The sequence below is a fragment of the Eurypyga helias genome, unplaced genomic scaffold (assembly GCF_000690775.1).
Source record: "Eurypyga helias isolate BGI_N326 unplaced genomic scaffold, ASM69077v1 scaffold4692, whole genome shotgun sequence".
NCBI lineage: Eukaryota > Metazoa > Chordata > Aves > Eurypygiformes > Eurypygidae > Eurypyga > Eurypyga helias.
Window position 1 is genome coordinate 45291 of NW_010236450.1, and position 14643 is coordinate 59933.

At 40.4% G+C, this 14643-nt stretch overlaps 1 protein-coding gene across 1 annotated transcript in view; it reads right to left on the reverse strand.

The window, feature by feature from the left end:
* The window catches only part of KIF1B (kinesin family member 1B), a 48217-nt gene that overhangs the window by 21500 nt on the left and 12074 nt on the right, over positions 1-14643 (reverse strand). The window contains exons 2-8 of the mRNA XM_010147082.1: positions 9831-9907; positions 8446-8625; positions 6075-6140; positions 4005-4183; positions 2903-3014; positions 1769-1846; positions 1459-1524 (exon numbers count right to left, since the gene is read on the reverse strand). Of these exons, the coding sequence (XP_010145384.1) occupies positions 1459-1524; positions 1769-1846; positions 2903-3014; positions 4005-4183; positions 6075-6140; positions 8446-8625; positions 9831-9907 (758 nt within the window). The remainder of the gene's footprint in view (positions 1-1458; positions 1525-1768; positions 1847-2902; positions 3015-4004; positions 4184-6074; positions 6141-8445; positions 8626-9830; positions 9908-14643) is intronic.

Consider the following 14643-nt stretch of genomic DNA (forward strand, 5'->3'; position numbering starts at 1 on the left):
CGACACAAAGAGTCAGTAGGCAAGCATCTTGCTGCAAGAGCTGCCAAAAGTTTAGTTCTGCACAACACTGAACAGGGGATACAGTTTTGCAATAAAAGGGCTGATGATAATTCCTGTGAAACTCCTCCTAACGTGATGCTTAAAACCCGAGTGTTAGTCTCATGACAGTGCTGTTGTCCCTTGCCAAAGGTGAGTAACCTTACGATGGACAAGTAAAATCACTAGGATCAGGTAACCACCAGCTGCTGAAGCTGAAAACTAGAACTGACTCATCACCTACAATCCAACATGTGGGGAAAAGAAATAAAAACATGGGGAGCAGAAGCATGAAAGAAAACACAGTGTTATCCCTACAAAAAGTAAATATTCCCAAGGTTAGTCACCAAATCAGGAGAAGGGATGTAGTAAAAGAATATTCCTAAATACATACTTAAAAGTGTATTTTTCATTAATTTATCCTCAACCTTAGAACATTTTTAATTTTAGTACTGATAATTCTCAGGCTTCATGACTCCAATTTACAGTCACAGGATTTTCTCAAAGACCTGACAGAAAAGATCCTTGCTCTTTCATTCCAAACGGAAGAGAATAAAATCTTACACCCAGGCAAAAAGACAACATCCACTACTACTCAGACCACCATACCTTGTTGGTGCAGTTATCCTAAAGTTGAAAGCATTAAAGAAAGAGGAATAAGACACAACATGAGCTTCTTAACAGAGCTTTACATATAATTTCCATGTAAACTTGGATAGCATTTTCTTTTCTTGAGAAGCCCAATGAATGAGAATCATTTTAATTAAAAAAAAAACAAAACCAAAAACAACTAAAAAGCCCTTAAGTATATTCAATCTGTCCACTGTTGAGAACTCACTTTTATAAGGTACAGCAATAATTTACTTGTTGGTTTTTTGGGTGGGGTGGGTCTTTTTGGTGGGGTTTTTGTGTTTTGGGTTTTTTTTAATAGTAGTTGAGTATAAAAGTATAAGTCCTTTTCTAAACCTGCAACATTATGTTTGGACCAACAAATGTCCACACAACACATTACTAAGTCTTGTCATTGCAAGAACAGCCGATGATAAGATTCTTAACAACAGAGCTGATTTAGTTTTCTAAAATTATTCTTGTAAATAAAAACAAAGTTGCTGCTCTGCGGAACTAAAAGCTCGTTACATGAACACGTACACCTTCTACACAAATGTAGGCTTCATTTGCAAGGCTTCTTCACAGCTAAATAAACCAATGCTTCAATCTATCAACAAATAAAGTCTCTACCAGCCTGCATGACACCCACAGAATACTGCCAACACTATTCATCTACCAAAATACACGCGGCTAACTTGGCTGCGAACGCCAGGCCAAGAGCAGTGAATGATTCTGCTGCACCCCTTGGTTTTCACTGTCTCGGTGTCACACACTATGGAAATGCTGTTGCAGGTAGATAAATGCTGTACTTACCACTTCGGCCAACGCTGAAATAACTTTGCCCAGAGTTGTGAGAGATTTGTTTATATTTGCTCCTTCCTGAGAAAAGAGAATCCAGTATTACTGAATAATTAAAACTGTTCAACCATGATCCTCTGTAGGCTAAATGAGCCAAATGTCACATCCATGATCAGAGAGAGGAAGAGTCTTCAGTTTCACAACTACTTTTTCCATATTTATTACAGCAATCCTTTCTTTTCCTTATTATTAGTCAAGCAAAGACTACACATGATGCTTGTGCACCCACTTCCCTTGTTTCCCCCATACCTCAGTGGCCCAATACCTTTAATCTGGTTCCTTTGGCACCAGTTGAATCAGCTCGCTCACTGCCAGCGAGATCCACAAGGCTAATCTTGCTGACCTGAAAAGAGAAAGCACAGGAACAACGAGAATTAGTTCTTGGTGAACCAGAGTAAGAGCAAAACATCAAAGAATTCTACAGCATGAGAACTCTACTGTTTAAAAAACAAAAAACCACCACCATAGTGGGCTTAAAACTCCAGTCAAACACAGGTTTCTCAAGCAATTAGCTTGATGCTGTTATCTTACAGGTAAGAAATGTCTAGGGCTGTACTCTACGTATCATTATTCCTGAAAACAGAGTGAGGTCTCACATGAACAGAGCCGTACAGAAATCAAAAGAATTGTGCTACTGCTACAAACAACACGAGAATCTCAAAGGAAGAGAAACATGATGTTTCATCCTGACTCCAGTGACACCAACAATAAAGCAGTGACCTAACTAAAGCTACAGCCTGCATATTGGGTAATGGCAATGTTACAGGGTCTTATTTACAGAGGGGGAGGAAGGGGAGGAGTCAAGTGTGTGTCTTCACGACAAATTTTTTCAGACCTGTCCACAGTAGTCAGTTCAGAAATGTGAACATCACCTGTGTTTCAGCTACTTCAGCATGCAAAGCCTCTATTTCAGCATAATAAAAGCCAGAAAACTGTTCCATGCTGAACAGTGTACCTCCTTTTAACATGCAAATTCTAGAAAGTGCCTAAGTCTCACTCATCCCAATTCCTGTGTCCAAAGAAAAGAACTAACGAGGCACATATTTTGCCCTGACAAGCAAAACCACAGAAAGTTCTGGGAACAAAACCGGGGAAGATAAACTTATTTTATTACATATATCCCTCACCACAGAGCCTAGTCCTTAAGGCCGTATTTTCCTCACATCTATATATTCTTCTCCTGCACATATTCCCCATTTAGCTGTTTTTGGAATTACAATCAAACAAAATCCCACAAGAAATGGCATTAAAAGGGCTCTGTCAAGGTACACAGCGAGTTCACCCTTAAACAAATCATCACAAGAAACAACTAATTCTCATTTTCTCATTATACTACTAAGTCACTGCAGGGAAGATTTGCAAAAAACAGTCAAAAACCAGACACTTATCTGTAACATACCTTCTCTGTGCAAAGGTCAGTTTCTGTGTCATGTTTCTTCTGGGTAAAGACTATGGTAAACACAGCATGAGAGCGGCTGCTGGTCTCATTCATGTTGGTAGCTGCCACAGTCCTAAAACATGAACAAACACAGACACATTTAAAAAACAGTAGCCTCTACGCTGCAAGTACAACTACCTGCAGGGCTTAAGCAGCTGGAAAGAAATGAGACCAAGAGGCTGTACAGTTCATGTTCTGCCCTGTAACCAAGGCCAAGCCATACCAAATACTATTAACAAACCCTCTGATTTTTCACTCCTGAATTACTTCCATCTTCACCACAGTTTAAACAGAGCTTCCTCAATCTGTGTACTCAATAACCTACCTTACAGTCAAACACACAATGAAACACAAGTGGCATTTATGTCAGTCTTTCCCACACGTTAGAGTGAGCCTACAGCTGACATGAAAACAACTACTCATCAACCAGAACCTAAAGCTGGAATGCCAACTTCAGCCCTGACCACTTCAAGGAATGAAAGAGGAGACTGTGTTCACATGTTTATTTATACCAGTATAGTGAGACAGCACACAAGGAGGCAGACCTAGAAGCCAGGATAATTATTTACATACTTCATCTCAAGCCATTACAGGCTTTCACTACCTATGCAGCGATTCCTACATACTTCATCTCAAGCCATTATACGCTTTCACTACCTATGCAGCGATTCCCAGCACTATTCCACCACACAAATCAGTGTCAGCCTTTTAATAGCGTCGATCAGCGCGTATTTCCAAACGGTCCTCACGTGACATGAATTTTTAAAGACTGCCAATGCATCACAAAAGGTATTTTAAATTTGGTGCTATATGCCATATGTCTCCAGACATCTCAAGCCATTATACGCTTTCACTACCTATGCAGCGATTCCCAGCACTATTCCACCACACAAATCAGTGTCAGCCTTTTAATAGCGTCGATCAGCGCGTATTTCCAAACGGTCCTCACGTGACATGAATTTTTAAAGACTGCCAATGCATCACAAAAGGTATTTTAAATTTGGTGCTATATGCCATATGTCTCCAGAGAGATAAACACACGTAACACGCTACAAGCACTCACCTGGCTTTGTTGCCAGCATCCATGAGGTCTGCAATGTCCGTGTAAGACGTGACTGCTAACTTGGACAGATCTTCCACATACGGTCCAAGCAGAGGATGTTCTCGCACCCGCAAATTCCCCTTGTTCTTCGGGTTCAACAAGTCTCTGACTCTCTCACAGTAAATCTCCATGTAGCTCACCTGAAAACAGGAATTTGCATAGTGTTTTGTAAGGCTTCCTCTGCAAGCAGCTCTACAGCATTTCAGAGGGCCACTGGCAGAAAACTCCCCCACTCCACTACAGGAAAGCTATACGTAGTTGTCTCAGTTCACGTAACAGCTTTACACAATGGCAGAAGGGAAGAAGAGTCACTAATCTCAAGCATCAGATCTCCAACATCAGCCACAGGCCTTGCATCCACGTACGGATCCTTCGACCGTTTCAAAACACACTGGTGTTGAATGAACACAGCAGCAAAACTGTCTTTCTGAAGAGGCAAACAGGACAGAAGGTAAAAGGAGTCTGCCTACAAGGAATCTCTCCTGTGAGCCTCCAAAGCAAACTTAAGAAGGAAAAAAATTCATTTCTTTGCAGGCAGAAGCAACTTTTGATTCTAAGCTGTACCCACGTCCTGCTGCATTCCTGAGTTATGAGTACAATTCTTCCAACTACAGTAAACTTAAATCTGCACCCTTTGAAATCAATTATAAAGCAAAAATTATTTTAAAATGCATTCTTTCATTTTTACATTTCTCATGGCACTAGGCTTATCCCAGAATGAGAGGTACTTCGCAGCTACAGCAGTCAAGACATGAAATATCAAAAAAGACAGTAAGACATTGACTTCTGTACTGTGGAAAGATTACAGATGTTAGCAGGAGTTTTAGAAATTCAGAGACTGAAGATCTCTTTGTGTAGAGTGCAATTCCAAAAAATTAATTCTATATCCAAATCAGATCACAATACACTATTTATACATTTCCATCACTATTTCTGTCTAGCTGTCTCCCTTCTCTGCTTATTTGTCAGATGTTCATTCTTCTGGATTTCCATTATAAGGGACACTCTCTCTCTTCCCCTCTCTCACATATGCACAAATCTACGCCTGGGGATGTAATAAGAACTACAGACAAGTACCAAACAGAAAAACCATCATGCAAGTGTGGAGTTCTTCCCATTCACAAATCCTAAACAAGACACTCCTATGGCGTTCAAGCATTAAGACATCAAACATTAATAAAATACAATTAAACGAAGCATTAAAATGAGGAGATTCAAAGCCACCAAACTAGTCATTTTCCAGTTCTGTAATTCAGAAGCAGTAATGACTGGAGTCCACATTTATTAATAATAACTGCATCTTACTTCTACTGACTTTTTGGTCATCTTTTCTTTTGAAACCTGCAACGTATTTGCATGTCAAGCCATTAAAACTGATGGGGGGTGGGAAACAGTAAAAGAAAGAAAACACTGTTTCTGTGAAACAGCTGTTTTCATTTTAATTTGGAGCAGGGCATGGAAACAGAAAGAGAAATGGAGTGGCATGACAGCATATGAAAACCACTTTAACACAAACCAACCTAAGTAAGGATAATAATTAAGAAAAATGTGTGCATGGCTTACACAATATTTTCTGTAAACCAACCTAACAGATGTCAGGTGAGACTGCGTGACTAAGCTTTTCTAGTCAAGTCCTGTAGAGAAATAGGGTATAAATTATGACTATACTCATTGACAAGAAACATGCAGTCTTCCATCCAGCAGTCAAAAAAAGTCTGTAAATGCATCTTTAGGTTTTCCAGTCCATCATTTCCTTCAGAACTGCTACACAGGTAAAGGTATACTAATTTTCTGGTGGGGGGAAAAAAAGTCCCAGAAAGGTTTTGTTCACATTTGCCTCAAACATGACACAAACATAAAGACAAAAAGCTTAAAAAAAACCACAACAAAACGCCCCAAAACACCCCAAAAACAACCAAAAAATCACCCACAAAACAAAACAGCATCTTAATGCATCACCAGCAATGCAGCACCTCAGCTCAGTTGGATGCCCAGCATACAGACACCCCCCTGATCCCTCACCACACTCACCTCTACAGAATATGACATTTCTTCATTGCTGTTGTCATTGATTTTCTCAAACAATTCTTCACATAACTGGAAAAAGATTAAACCCAAGTCAGAAATTCGTCTTTGCTGAGTAGTAACAAGTAACTACTATGACATGCCATTAAATTGTCTTTAGAGTGAAGGCAGGATAAGAAAAAGAACCTATTCCACCACCCACAACAGCCTCACTGGGGAGATACATAACCTCAATTCTACATCACTGCCATACAACCTTATTTTACACAGTGTCTAAACTACTGTCCAAACTACCTCACTGGGACATAATCTCAATTCTACATCACTGCCATACAACCTTATTTTACACAATGTCTAAACTACTGTCCTAGGTTTAACCATTATTATTCTGTATTATAAAATTAGAAAAAGCCTGTAATAACTGAAATTGGAAGTAGTAATTTTAGAAAGGATTTTACACAGTGTCTAAACTACTGTCCAAACTACTGTCCTAGGTTTAACCATTATTATTCTGTATTATAAAATTAGAAAAAGCCTGTAATAACTGAAATTGGAAGTAGTAATTTTAGAAAGGAATGATTAAAATCCTTAAGCCTCTCCGAGTCTCAAAAACAACAGCTGCTTATTTGGTGTGCTGAAGTTCCAGGATTCAGATTTAAATCAATAGGCAGAAATTATTTCAAAATTTGTTGACAGTATCTTCATATGAAGGATGCTTTAAATATCAGAAGCCTGTTGCTTTAACAGTGCCTGTCTGCAAGTAACTGAGAGACATAAAATTAAGATCATACAGGAAAAAAATGACCAGTGGGCAAGCCATGGATATAGATCTGGAGATTAAAAAGCATGGGTACAGAGAGGAGTAAGAGTTGAAAGCTGTTGCTGCAACAGATAACTACAAGACACTCAATGAAAAATAAACAGGTTGTAAAGCATACAGGCAGTTTGGAAAGTATAGACTCTCAGGGAGTCAGTCAGCACACGGTTAAAGCTTCAGGGTTTCACACTAGGGACCAGCAAACAGGCAATTTTGCCAACACGTAAGAATTTGGTGTCAACAGCCTACATTACTTGGAACATGACTGTACAGTGCCTTCAGTGCATGGGACAAGAACAAACTGATTCAACAAGGTCTCCCTGAACAGACAGTTCATTTTGTCCCTTTATGACAAAGCCTCCAAGGGAAATTGGAGGGAATTGATCTTGATTTAAAATTGTATTAGATACCAAAGCAATAATGCTGCTGCAGATCTGTAGGGTTTTTAGGACAATTTTTAACTGGTACGTATTTGAGGTCTCAAAAAAAACCAAATACGAATATCAAGGCTACCAGAAAGTTCTAGCACTAAGCTGTTGATACAGATTTTCAGCTCATTGCACCTGGTACTTTATATTATATTGTAATAACGACTAAATGCAATTTAGTCGTTTAGCAACAATTCTGCCCTTCATCACATTAGCTCTTTCAACATTACTCTACGCCAATCACCAGAACACTGGCAACCTATTTCAGTACATGCACCCACATTATTGCAGAGAACAACGCCCTGTGTCATCTACTTCCCCCCTGTGGCACAGGGCCAATGTCTACAGCTAATCTGCAGCAGAATTGAGGACTCAAGCTGTTCAGCATATTTATTTATTAAAACTGAAACCCAACCTCAGGTTTCTTTTTTGGGAATGGAGGAATACACCATCTTCCAACAAACCTGCTCCACTGTCAGCACCTACCCACGGAGGAATGTCTGCACACAGGACATGAGCCGTACAACCGATGGCTACAGAAAGCTCAGCTCATGACGACGGCATGAACTGCTGCCAGCCAAAACTTCCTGTGGGGGCATCCCAACTTCTTCACATTTCACAGCAAATGTCAAAAACAAATTTCAGGGGCGAAAATAACACTGGGAAGAATTACTTAGGGCAACTGAATGTAGCTCAATGTTTCTATATCCTTCATTGCTTACCAAGATATATTATTCAGGTTTTAGCTTTGAGAAACTTGTTTCCACAATAAGTTTTTGGCATGTTCATCAGTAATACCAGCTTTTGAACTGCTGAATACAAAGCGTTTAAGTGCTGTCCTAGCTAAAGTCAGAGAAGCAGACACAAAACCCAGTGAATAAGACCCTGATTTACCAGTTCGCTGGGGAAGTGGAGAAATAGGATGTAGGAAAAATATACAGAGTGTATAGTACAATTAAAAAAAAAGTAGCAGAGGGAAAATGACTAATGCTCTTTTTCCCCAGCAGGTTTCTTTCACTCCAGAAGTAAGCTGTGCTTCTCTGCTGTTATTGCAATATAAAAGGAGCATATCAGCAAGTCTGTGTTTGAACCTGCTATAAAAACCAGAGTCTCTCTCGGGGTTCGATTGTACCTGGGGGATGATGCCTGCTTGGCTCTCCTCCTGCTTGCCCATCATCGTGTAGGATTTCCCAGCTCCAGTTTGTCCATAGGCAAAGATGCATACATTGTAGCCCTCAAAGGCATGCAGCAACATCTCCTTCCCAATGTCATTGTACACACGGCTCTGCGATGCAAAGCAGGGATCTTCAGGCTGAAAAGACAGGAAAATAGGATAAATATAGTCTTAGACCATCATTCAAGTGACATTTCAAAAGCAACTCTTCTTTCTACCTCTATCTTGTGGGCCAGTCCCTTAGGAAGAGGTAAATGTAGAACGTTTTTGCACACCTTTTTTCCATGACAGTACCAGCTAGAGAAAAGGACAATGACAACCCTTGCAGGGCCACTCCATCAATGCGGAGGGAGCAACCTGCACAAATAAACCAACCAATTCTGCTTTGTGAACGCCGTTGGCACTACTGGAAAAGTTTCATGCAAGATCCCTGACAAAGAAGATTCCGGGTATTTCAGAGGAGGAAGAAAATCAGAAGTAGAGTTTAGAGAGTCAATACAAATTTAGCTGTGCTAACATTCTAACGCTGGGATCCAAATTTTATCAGACCACTTGTCCTTGATGCTGCTTATCTGTTGGTTTTCAGGAATTATGTCCATAATGTTCCTCTGGCTGATCCTGTAATCAACTCGCATGGCTGCTCTGGAAGATTCAGTAAAAGAGCTGCACAAATCCAAGTTTTTTGTAATGAAAACAATCTTGTTGGCCACAGACTTGCTCAGAAATACTAAGTCTTATTTGCACCATCCAAGTTACTAAAATTAGAGAAAGGCACTATGCCCTTTATCTTGTGTGAAAACAAGGCAGGGGAGGGGTAAACGGCAGAACACCACGGCCGTGCTGCAGAACAATTACTGGAAGTCAGCAAGACCTTAGCACCAATTCACGGGAGGGTGGGGCAGGGGTGTTAGATGAGAGTTCACTGCTTTTGCAGCTACTGGAAGCATGGATCACTACTCTGCCTTCTCCAGATCTGCCAAGGCTACCCAGACCACATCTCTCCTTGAACTGTAAAAACTCAAGTGACTCACTTGTTTAAGAGCAAAACTGAATTAACCATGGTTCACATGCATCCTTAAAATACTTAGAACAGAACATTGCTGGGAAGTATTTTCAGTAATCTTTCAAACATTTACATCTTGTTATCATATTCCAGGAGCTCAGCTTTCTGCTCTCCCTCGAATAAGAAAAGACAACATATGATGACAACCTGAGTCAGGTTTAACCTGAGTGAGGGCGAGAGAGGCAGCATAGAAAAAGATCTGACAGGGATGGCACGATCAGGAGGGAACACAGTTAAATCAAGCCAGTCAACAACAAGACTTTCGTGTAAGAGAACTTACCGATGTGTGGGACCAATACGAGTAGTCAAAGCTGAAGGACTTTGGTGCTTCCTTGGGATTCTTTGGGTTGACAATACCTACAAGAAATAAAATTCAAACTCTTAGCTAACTTGACATTTAGGAGCATAATTAATGAGCTTGCTGACCCTCAGCTTAATCTGTGTAAACTCACATTCACATAGTTGCCACAGTGCACAGGAGTAGTAAGACTGAAGCAACAGACTCACAGCTTCCTAACACACTACTTCTGTAGGCTTTATTTGAAATAAGCCAAGGAAAAAGATTCTGAGAAGGAATGCTGCTGTTAAACAAAATTCTTCTGTGGACAGAAAGACAGAAATAAATAATCCTGATCCCTTGGCTTTTAAAATGGGACAGGCTTTTAGGAGTTAAGGAGTATTAGAAAGGAAGATCCAATACACAAAGGGTTCAAGAATCCCTGGGGATTTCACAGCAGCACAACTCAAGTCTATTTTGAAATAGATGTTACACAGCACAAGACCTCATTGCAGCAGGATTTTCCTTAAGAAGCTCAGAATTTTTAGGACATGGAAGAAGATATGAAAAAAGGTGGATCTACAAGTATTTCAGGGATTATCTGAATAGGTTACTTCAGCATTCTTTTATATGCACAAAGCCTACAGACAGATCTGTAATAGGACTGACATTAATTGAAGCAACTAAATTACTGGGCAGTGTTCTTATGGTATGCAGCCGCTGAACCCCACAGCGACCCCCAACCAACCTGTGTACTTTCTCTCTTTGGAACTTCTGTATAACACACAATAGACCTACGATGAAGGTCACACACACACAAAAAAAGCCAGAGTGGAAAGAAGGTTTATGTATAATTCTTGTGTTACAGCCTTTTTAAGTCTCATCCAAAAAACTGACCTACAGTTGCCCTTCAGCTCTTGCAATGCCCGACTAAATTTTCTTTCCAATGTATTCATACAAAAGAATCTGCGGGTGAGTTAAGTCATGGGACACTTCATAAATACCAGGATAAACATGCTCTACAAAAAACCCATTTCCTCTTCATATCAGTACATCTGTAAATTGTAAGCTCTTTTCCTTTCCCCAGATCCTCTAATTTTTTCCAATGTGTCACACGTGTGAATTCCCCATAATTAATGAAAGCTCTTCCAGATACCTTTTAGGTTGTTGGGTTTGGGTATGGGGTTTTCCGTTTTGTTTTTGGGGTTTTTTTGTGGTTCCCCTCTCCCCCCCCCACACACAACAAAACAGCTTCCTACACAACCTTTGCCTGGAGGAGGGGAACAGACAATGGATCCAGCTATCACTGTAATGGCACATGGAATGTCTGCAGTTTCTGTGTACCAAGGAGGGTGATTTATAAGCACAGCTCTTGCTGCAGAAGTGAATCTCAACTGCTTTCTTCTTTCAGTACTACAGTGCTGGAAATACCTAAATCTATTATTTCCAGCAGCTGTTTTCAACACCATCTATGTAAGTAGGGACTGTAAAAAGGCATACTCTTGAGGGTATCAAAATTAAACAAACCACCTTAGATTTACACATACCCATCTGCACCTAAAGCAATAATCTGCCTTTGGGAGCGATATACTAGTTATGACACCTGCTAACAAAATCTACAAAGAAAGGAGCTATACGAAGGGAGTGACAGGCTTCCTGGGGATGACTTACATCCTGATACCTGTCATCTTAAATAAAGGATGCTTATTTCTCACATATTCACGACAGTTAGGCTATGCTTTGGGAGACAGGGTCTTCTATTTATCGCAGAAGGAAAGGGAGTGTAATACCCACATCTCTTACCATTTAAAACACAGACTTAACATCATGTTGCACCAAAATCTCTGACAACATGGTTACAGAATCCACATTAAATTAAATCGCTCCTCTACCAGATGCTGTGTCCCTGCACAGGGCTGCAGTCCAAAAATCATAGTGTGGAGAAAAGATTACTGTCTGCATTGCAAACAGCAACAGTTGCTACTCTGGTTTTTGTGGCCAACTCCATTTCACTTGGATGCACCTTGTGCTGACATTCTTGCTTTATAAAAGCTTACAGACATGCAAAGCCAATGAATAATACGTCTTGCACCAGCAGAGTACCAAATGGCAAAAATGCTTGTGGCTTTGGATAGCAACCTGGGCATCAATACATAACAAAGGGATACCTATAAATACATAACCTCAGCAATCACCTATGGCTTCAGCTTCCCTCTGCTAATCTTGGCCAACAGCAGTATTTCTACAGTCCGCACTATTAAACCAGCCCTAAAGGTAAAGCAAATAAATAACGAACCTCAGAACTTACTTAAATCACTTCTTAATGCTTACATCAGTTCTCTGCTTTCAGCATATTACAGACCGCTACAACTGAACAACTTCTCATTTCCCATTCAGTTATTTAACACCAAAGCCCTGAGAGGTAAGGAAGAAGTAACACCTTGTACCTACCCAAAAAGGCACATATAAAAACCAATCTCCACATTAGTTCAGGGTAACCTTTGGGGGTGAACATTATGCTCTTCGGTTGTTTTGCACTTTAAGTTCATGGGAAAGTAATTTAGTTATTAAAAGCAGAAAAATACAGCAATAAGCAGAACCTCTTCTTATATGCTAGCACCTATTCCTATGTGCTGTATAACACAATCCTAAGCAGATACATGGGAAAAACCATACTGCCAGAACCTCTCCTGACAAGGCACTTTCTGTTGCTTAATCTCAACAGGAAATCAGTCTAACCCAAACTCCTGAAACTACTGTTGTGAGAGAAGTCATGGCTAAGGGAAGAGAGAGGCATATGCAACACTGTCTTGGAAATGGGAAACTCCTAGCCTGGCAAACTGTGAGATAAGCAGAAGCCTAGTTACGTCTTTGGTGACCAAGAGACACATTATTATCCACAATCTACAAACACACACTGGCTACCCCAATGTCACATTGGTGCAGTTTTACTTTAAGGTCCAGATGTAATCACAAAAGGGAGCTTTGACCTCACTTATTTACCTCATGGCACAATTAACATGCCTCCTCTTAGAATCAACAGTTAAATAGCAAGTATTCATCAGGTTTTTACTTTTCCATTCTTATATTGTAGCTTATAAGCCAAAAGAACATTTTTGTTGGCCAAGGCAAAGCTGCACTTTGTCTCTCCAAGTAAGAGTTAAACTGCCTTCTGAGATTCCACTGCACCAGAAACAGAAGACAGAACAGACAGCACAAATGTCAGTATTCTTACCAAACCTGGTTTTAAATAAAATACAGACTTCACATTAACTGTTAAAAAAAACCCAAAAAACAAACACACCAATAAAATCTCTAGGAAAAGTCCACCACTTCCAAAAGAGCAAAGAAGCCAAATGTTTAATCAGAATAGCTCGTTTTTCCACTCGGCTCACTGGCCACCCACGAAAGACAAGACCTCCAGCTATCCAACAGGCCTAGTTCATGGGAAGGCACTACAAGCTCACCATCACACACCCATCCTACTCGCTTCAAGCTTAAATTTGATCCATCACATTTGTCAAGGGTAAAGTTCAGGCTCTGTGATTTGTGCAAGTGGTTCCACTCTGCCCCCTTTTTTTTTTTAATGACATTTTTTATTATTACTTCCTTAGCCAGGCTTTCCTCAGCTCCTCCACACTACGTGCCATGTCCACCTCACTACTCTGAAAACGGCTTTCTACGATGCATGTTTTTGCAAAGCGTATCTTGAGAAGTTTATCAAGAAAGGGAGATTAACGTGCAAGAAGGCAGCTCTGTCAGAGGTCGGGAATGCAGCTGCCTGGCCAAAACCTTCCGCTGCAGCACGAATGGGTCAGAGAAAACCTCCTGGCTGCCAGGAATTCTGTGTGCTGTCCCTCCCTACTGCGATCTGGTCACAGCCTTTTCACTCAGCTTCTAGCCCAAGCCTGAAGTCCATCCTCATTCCCATTTCCCACACAGGGTCTACATTCTCCATTTTCAGAATCCCTGGATTAACAGAACTCTCAGTGTGTCTACAAATGAAGCCAGAAGAGTTGAACAACTGAGAAAATATAAGATAATGACCTCAACAGATTTCAATTGGACTGAAACCCGGTTCATTGGGAACACTGAGCACCAAATGGGTAGCTACGAGCTTCAGTCACGTCTGATGTGATGCGAGTTTGAACCAAGGGATCAGGTACACAATAATGTGAGACACAACACCTGAAAGATGATGTTGGGGTGATGGTGAGGCACCTAAGAAACCAGGAATTCAAACTGAAGTAGATACCTAACTTGAAATTATCTGTTGCACCAAGCATCTTCTTTGGAGGGACAAAGCAAATCTACAAAATCTAGCTACTTTTACAGGGAGCTAATACATATTTCTGAAGAAATTAAGACTTCTTATAATACAGGCAAGAATTATCCTAAAATCCATATGCCTAGTCAAAAAAAAAAAAAAAAAGGAATGATCATGCAGAAATTAGCCTGAGCAGGAGCAGGCAACACTGATTTTACGTACCATGTTACTCCGCAAGCTGTGTTTTCAGCTGAACAAGGAAACAAACAGGATGTTCAAGAGGACTGTTTCCAGTGGCTCCAATACCCACAAGAGCACGAAAAGCTTTTCAGTTATTTTGTTCGGTTTTAAACCATGCAAGGCCAAGATGAATTGTATTAGTGAATCATGAAATAGGTCGTCATCTATCTCCTCTCACCACAGCAGCCTCATGGCATGGTAGCAAGTTAATGGTTTAATTACAGAGCCTCAGGAAATGAGAAAGGCAATAAGGCAGACAATCACAGCAGGAACACATTAATGGCCTTTTTATCTTACAGGGTAAAATTG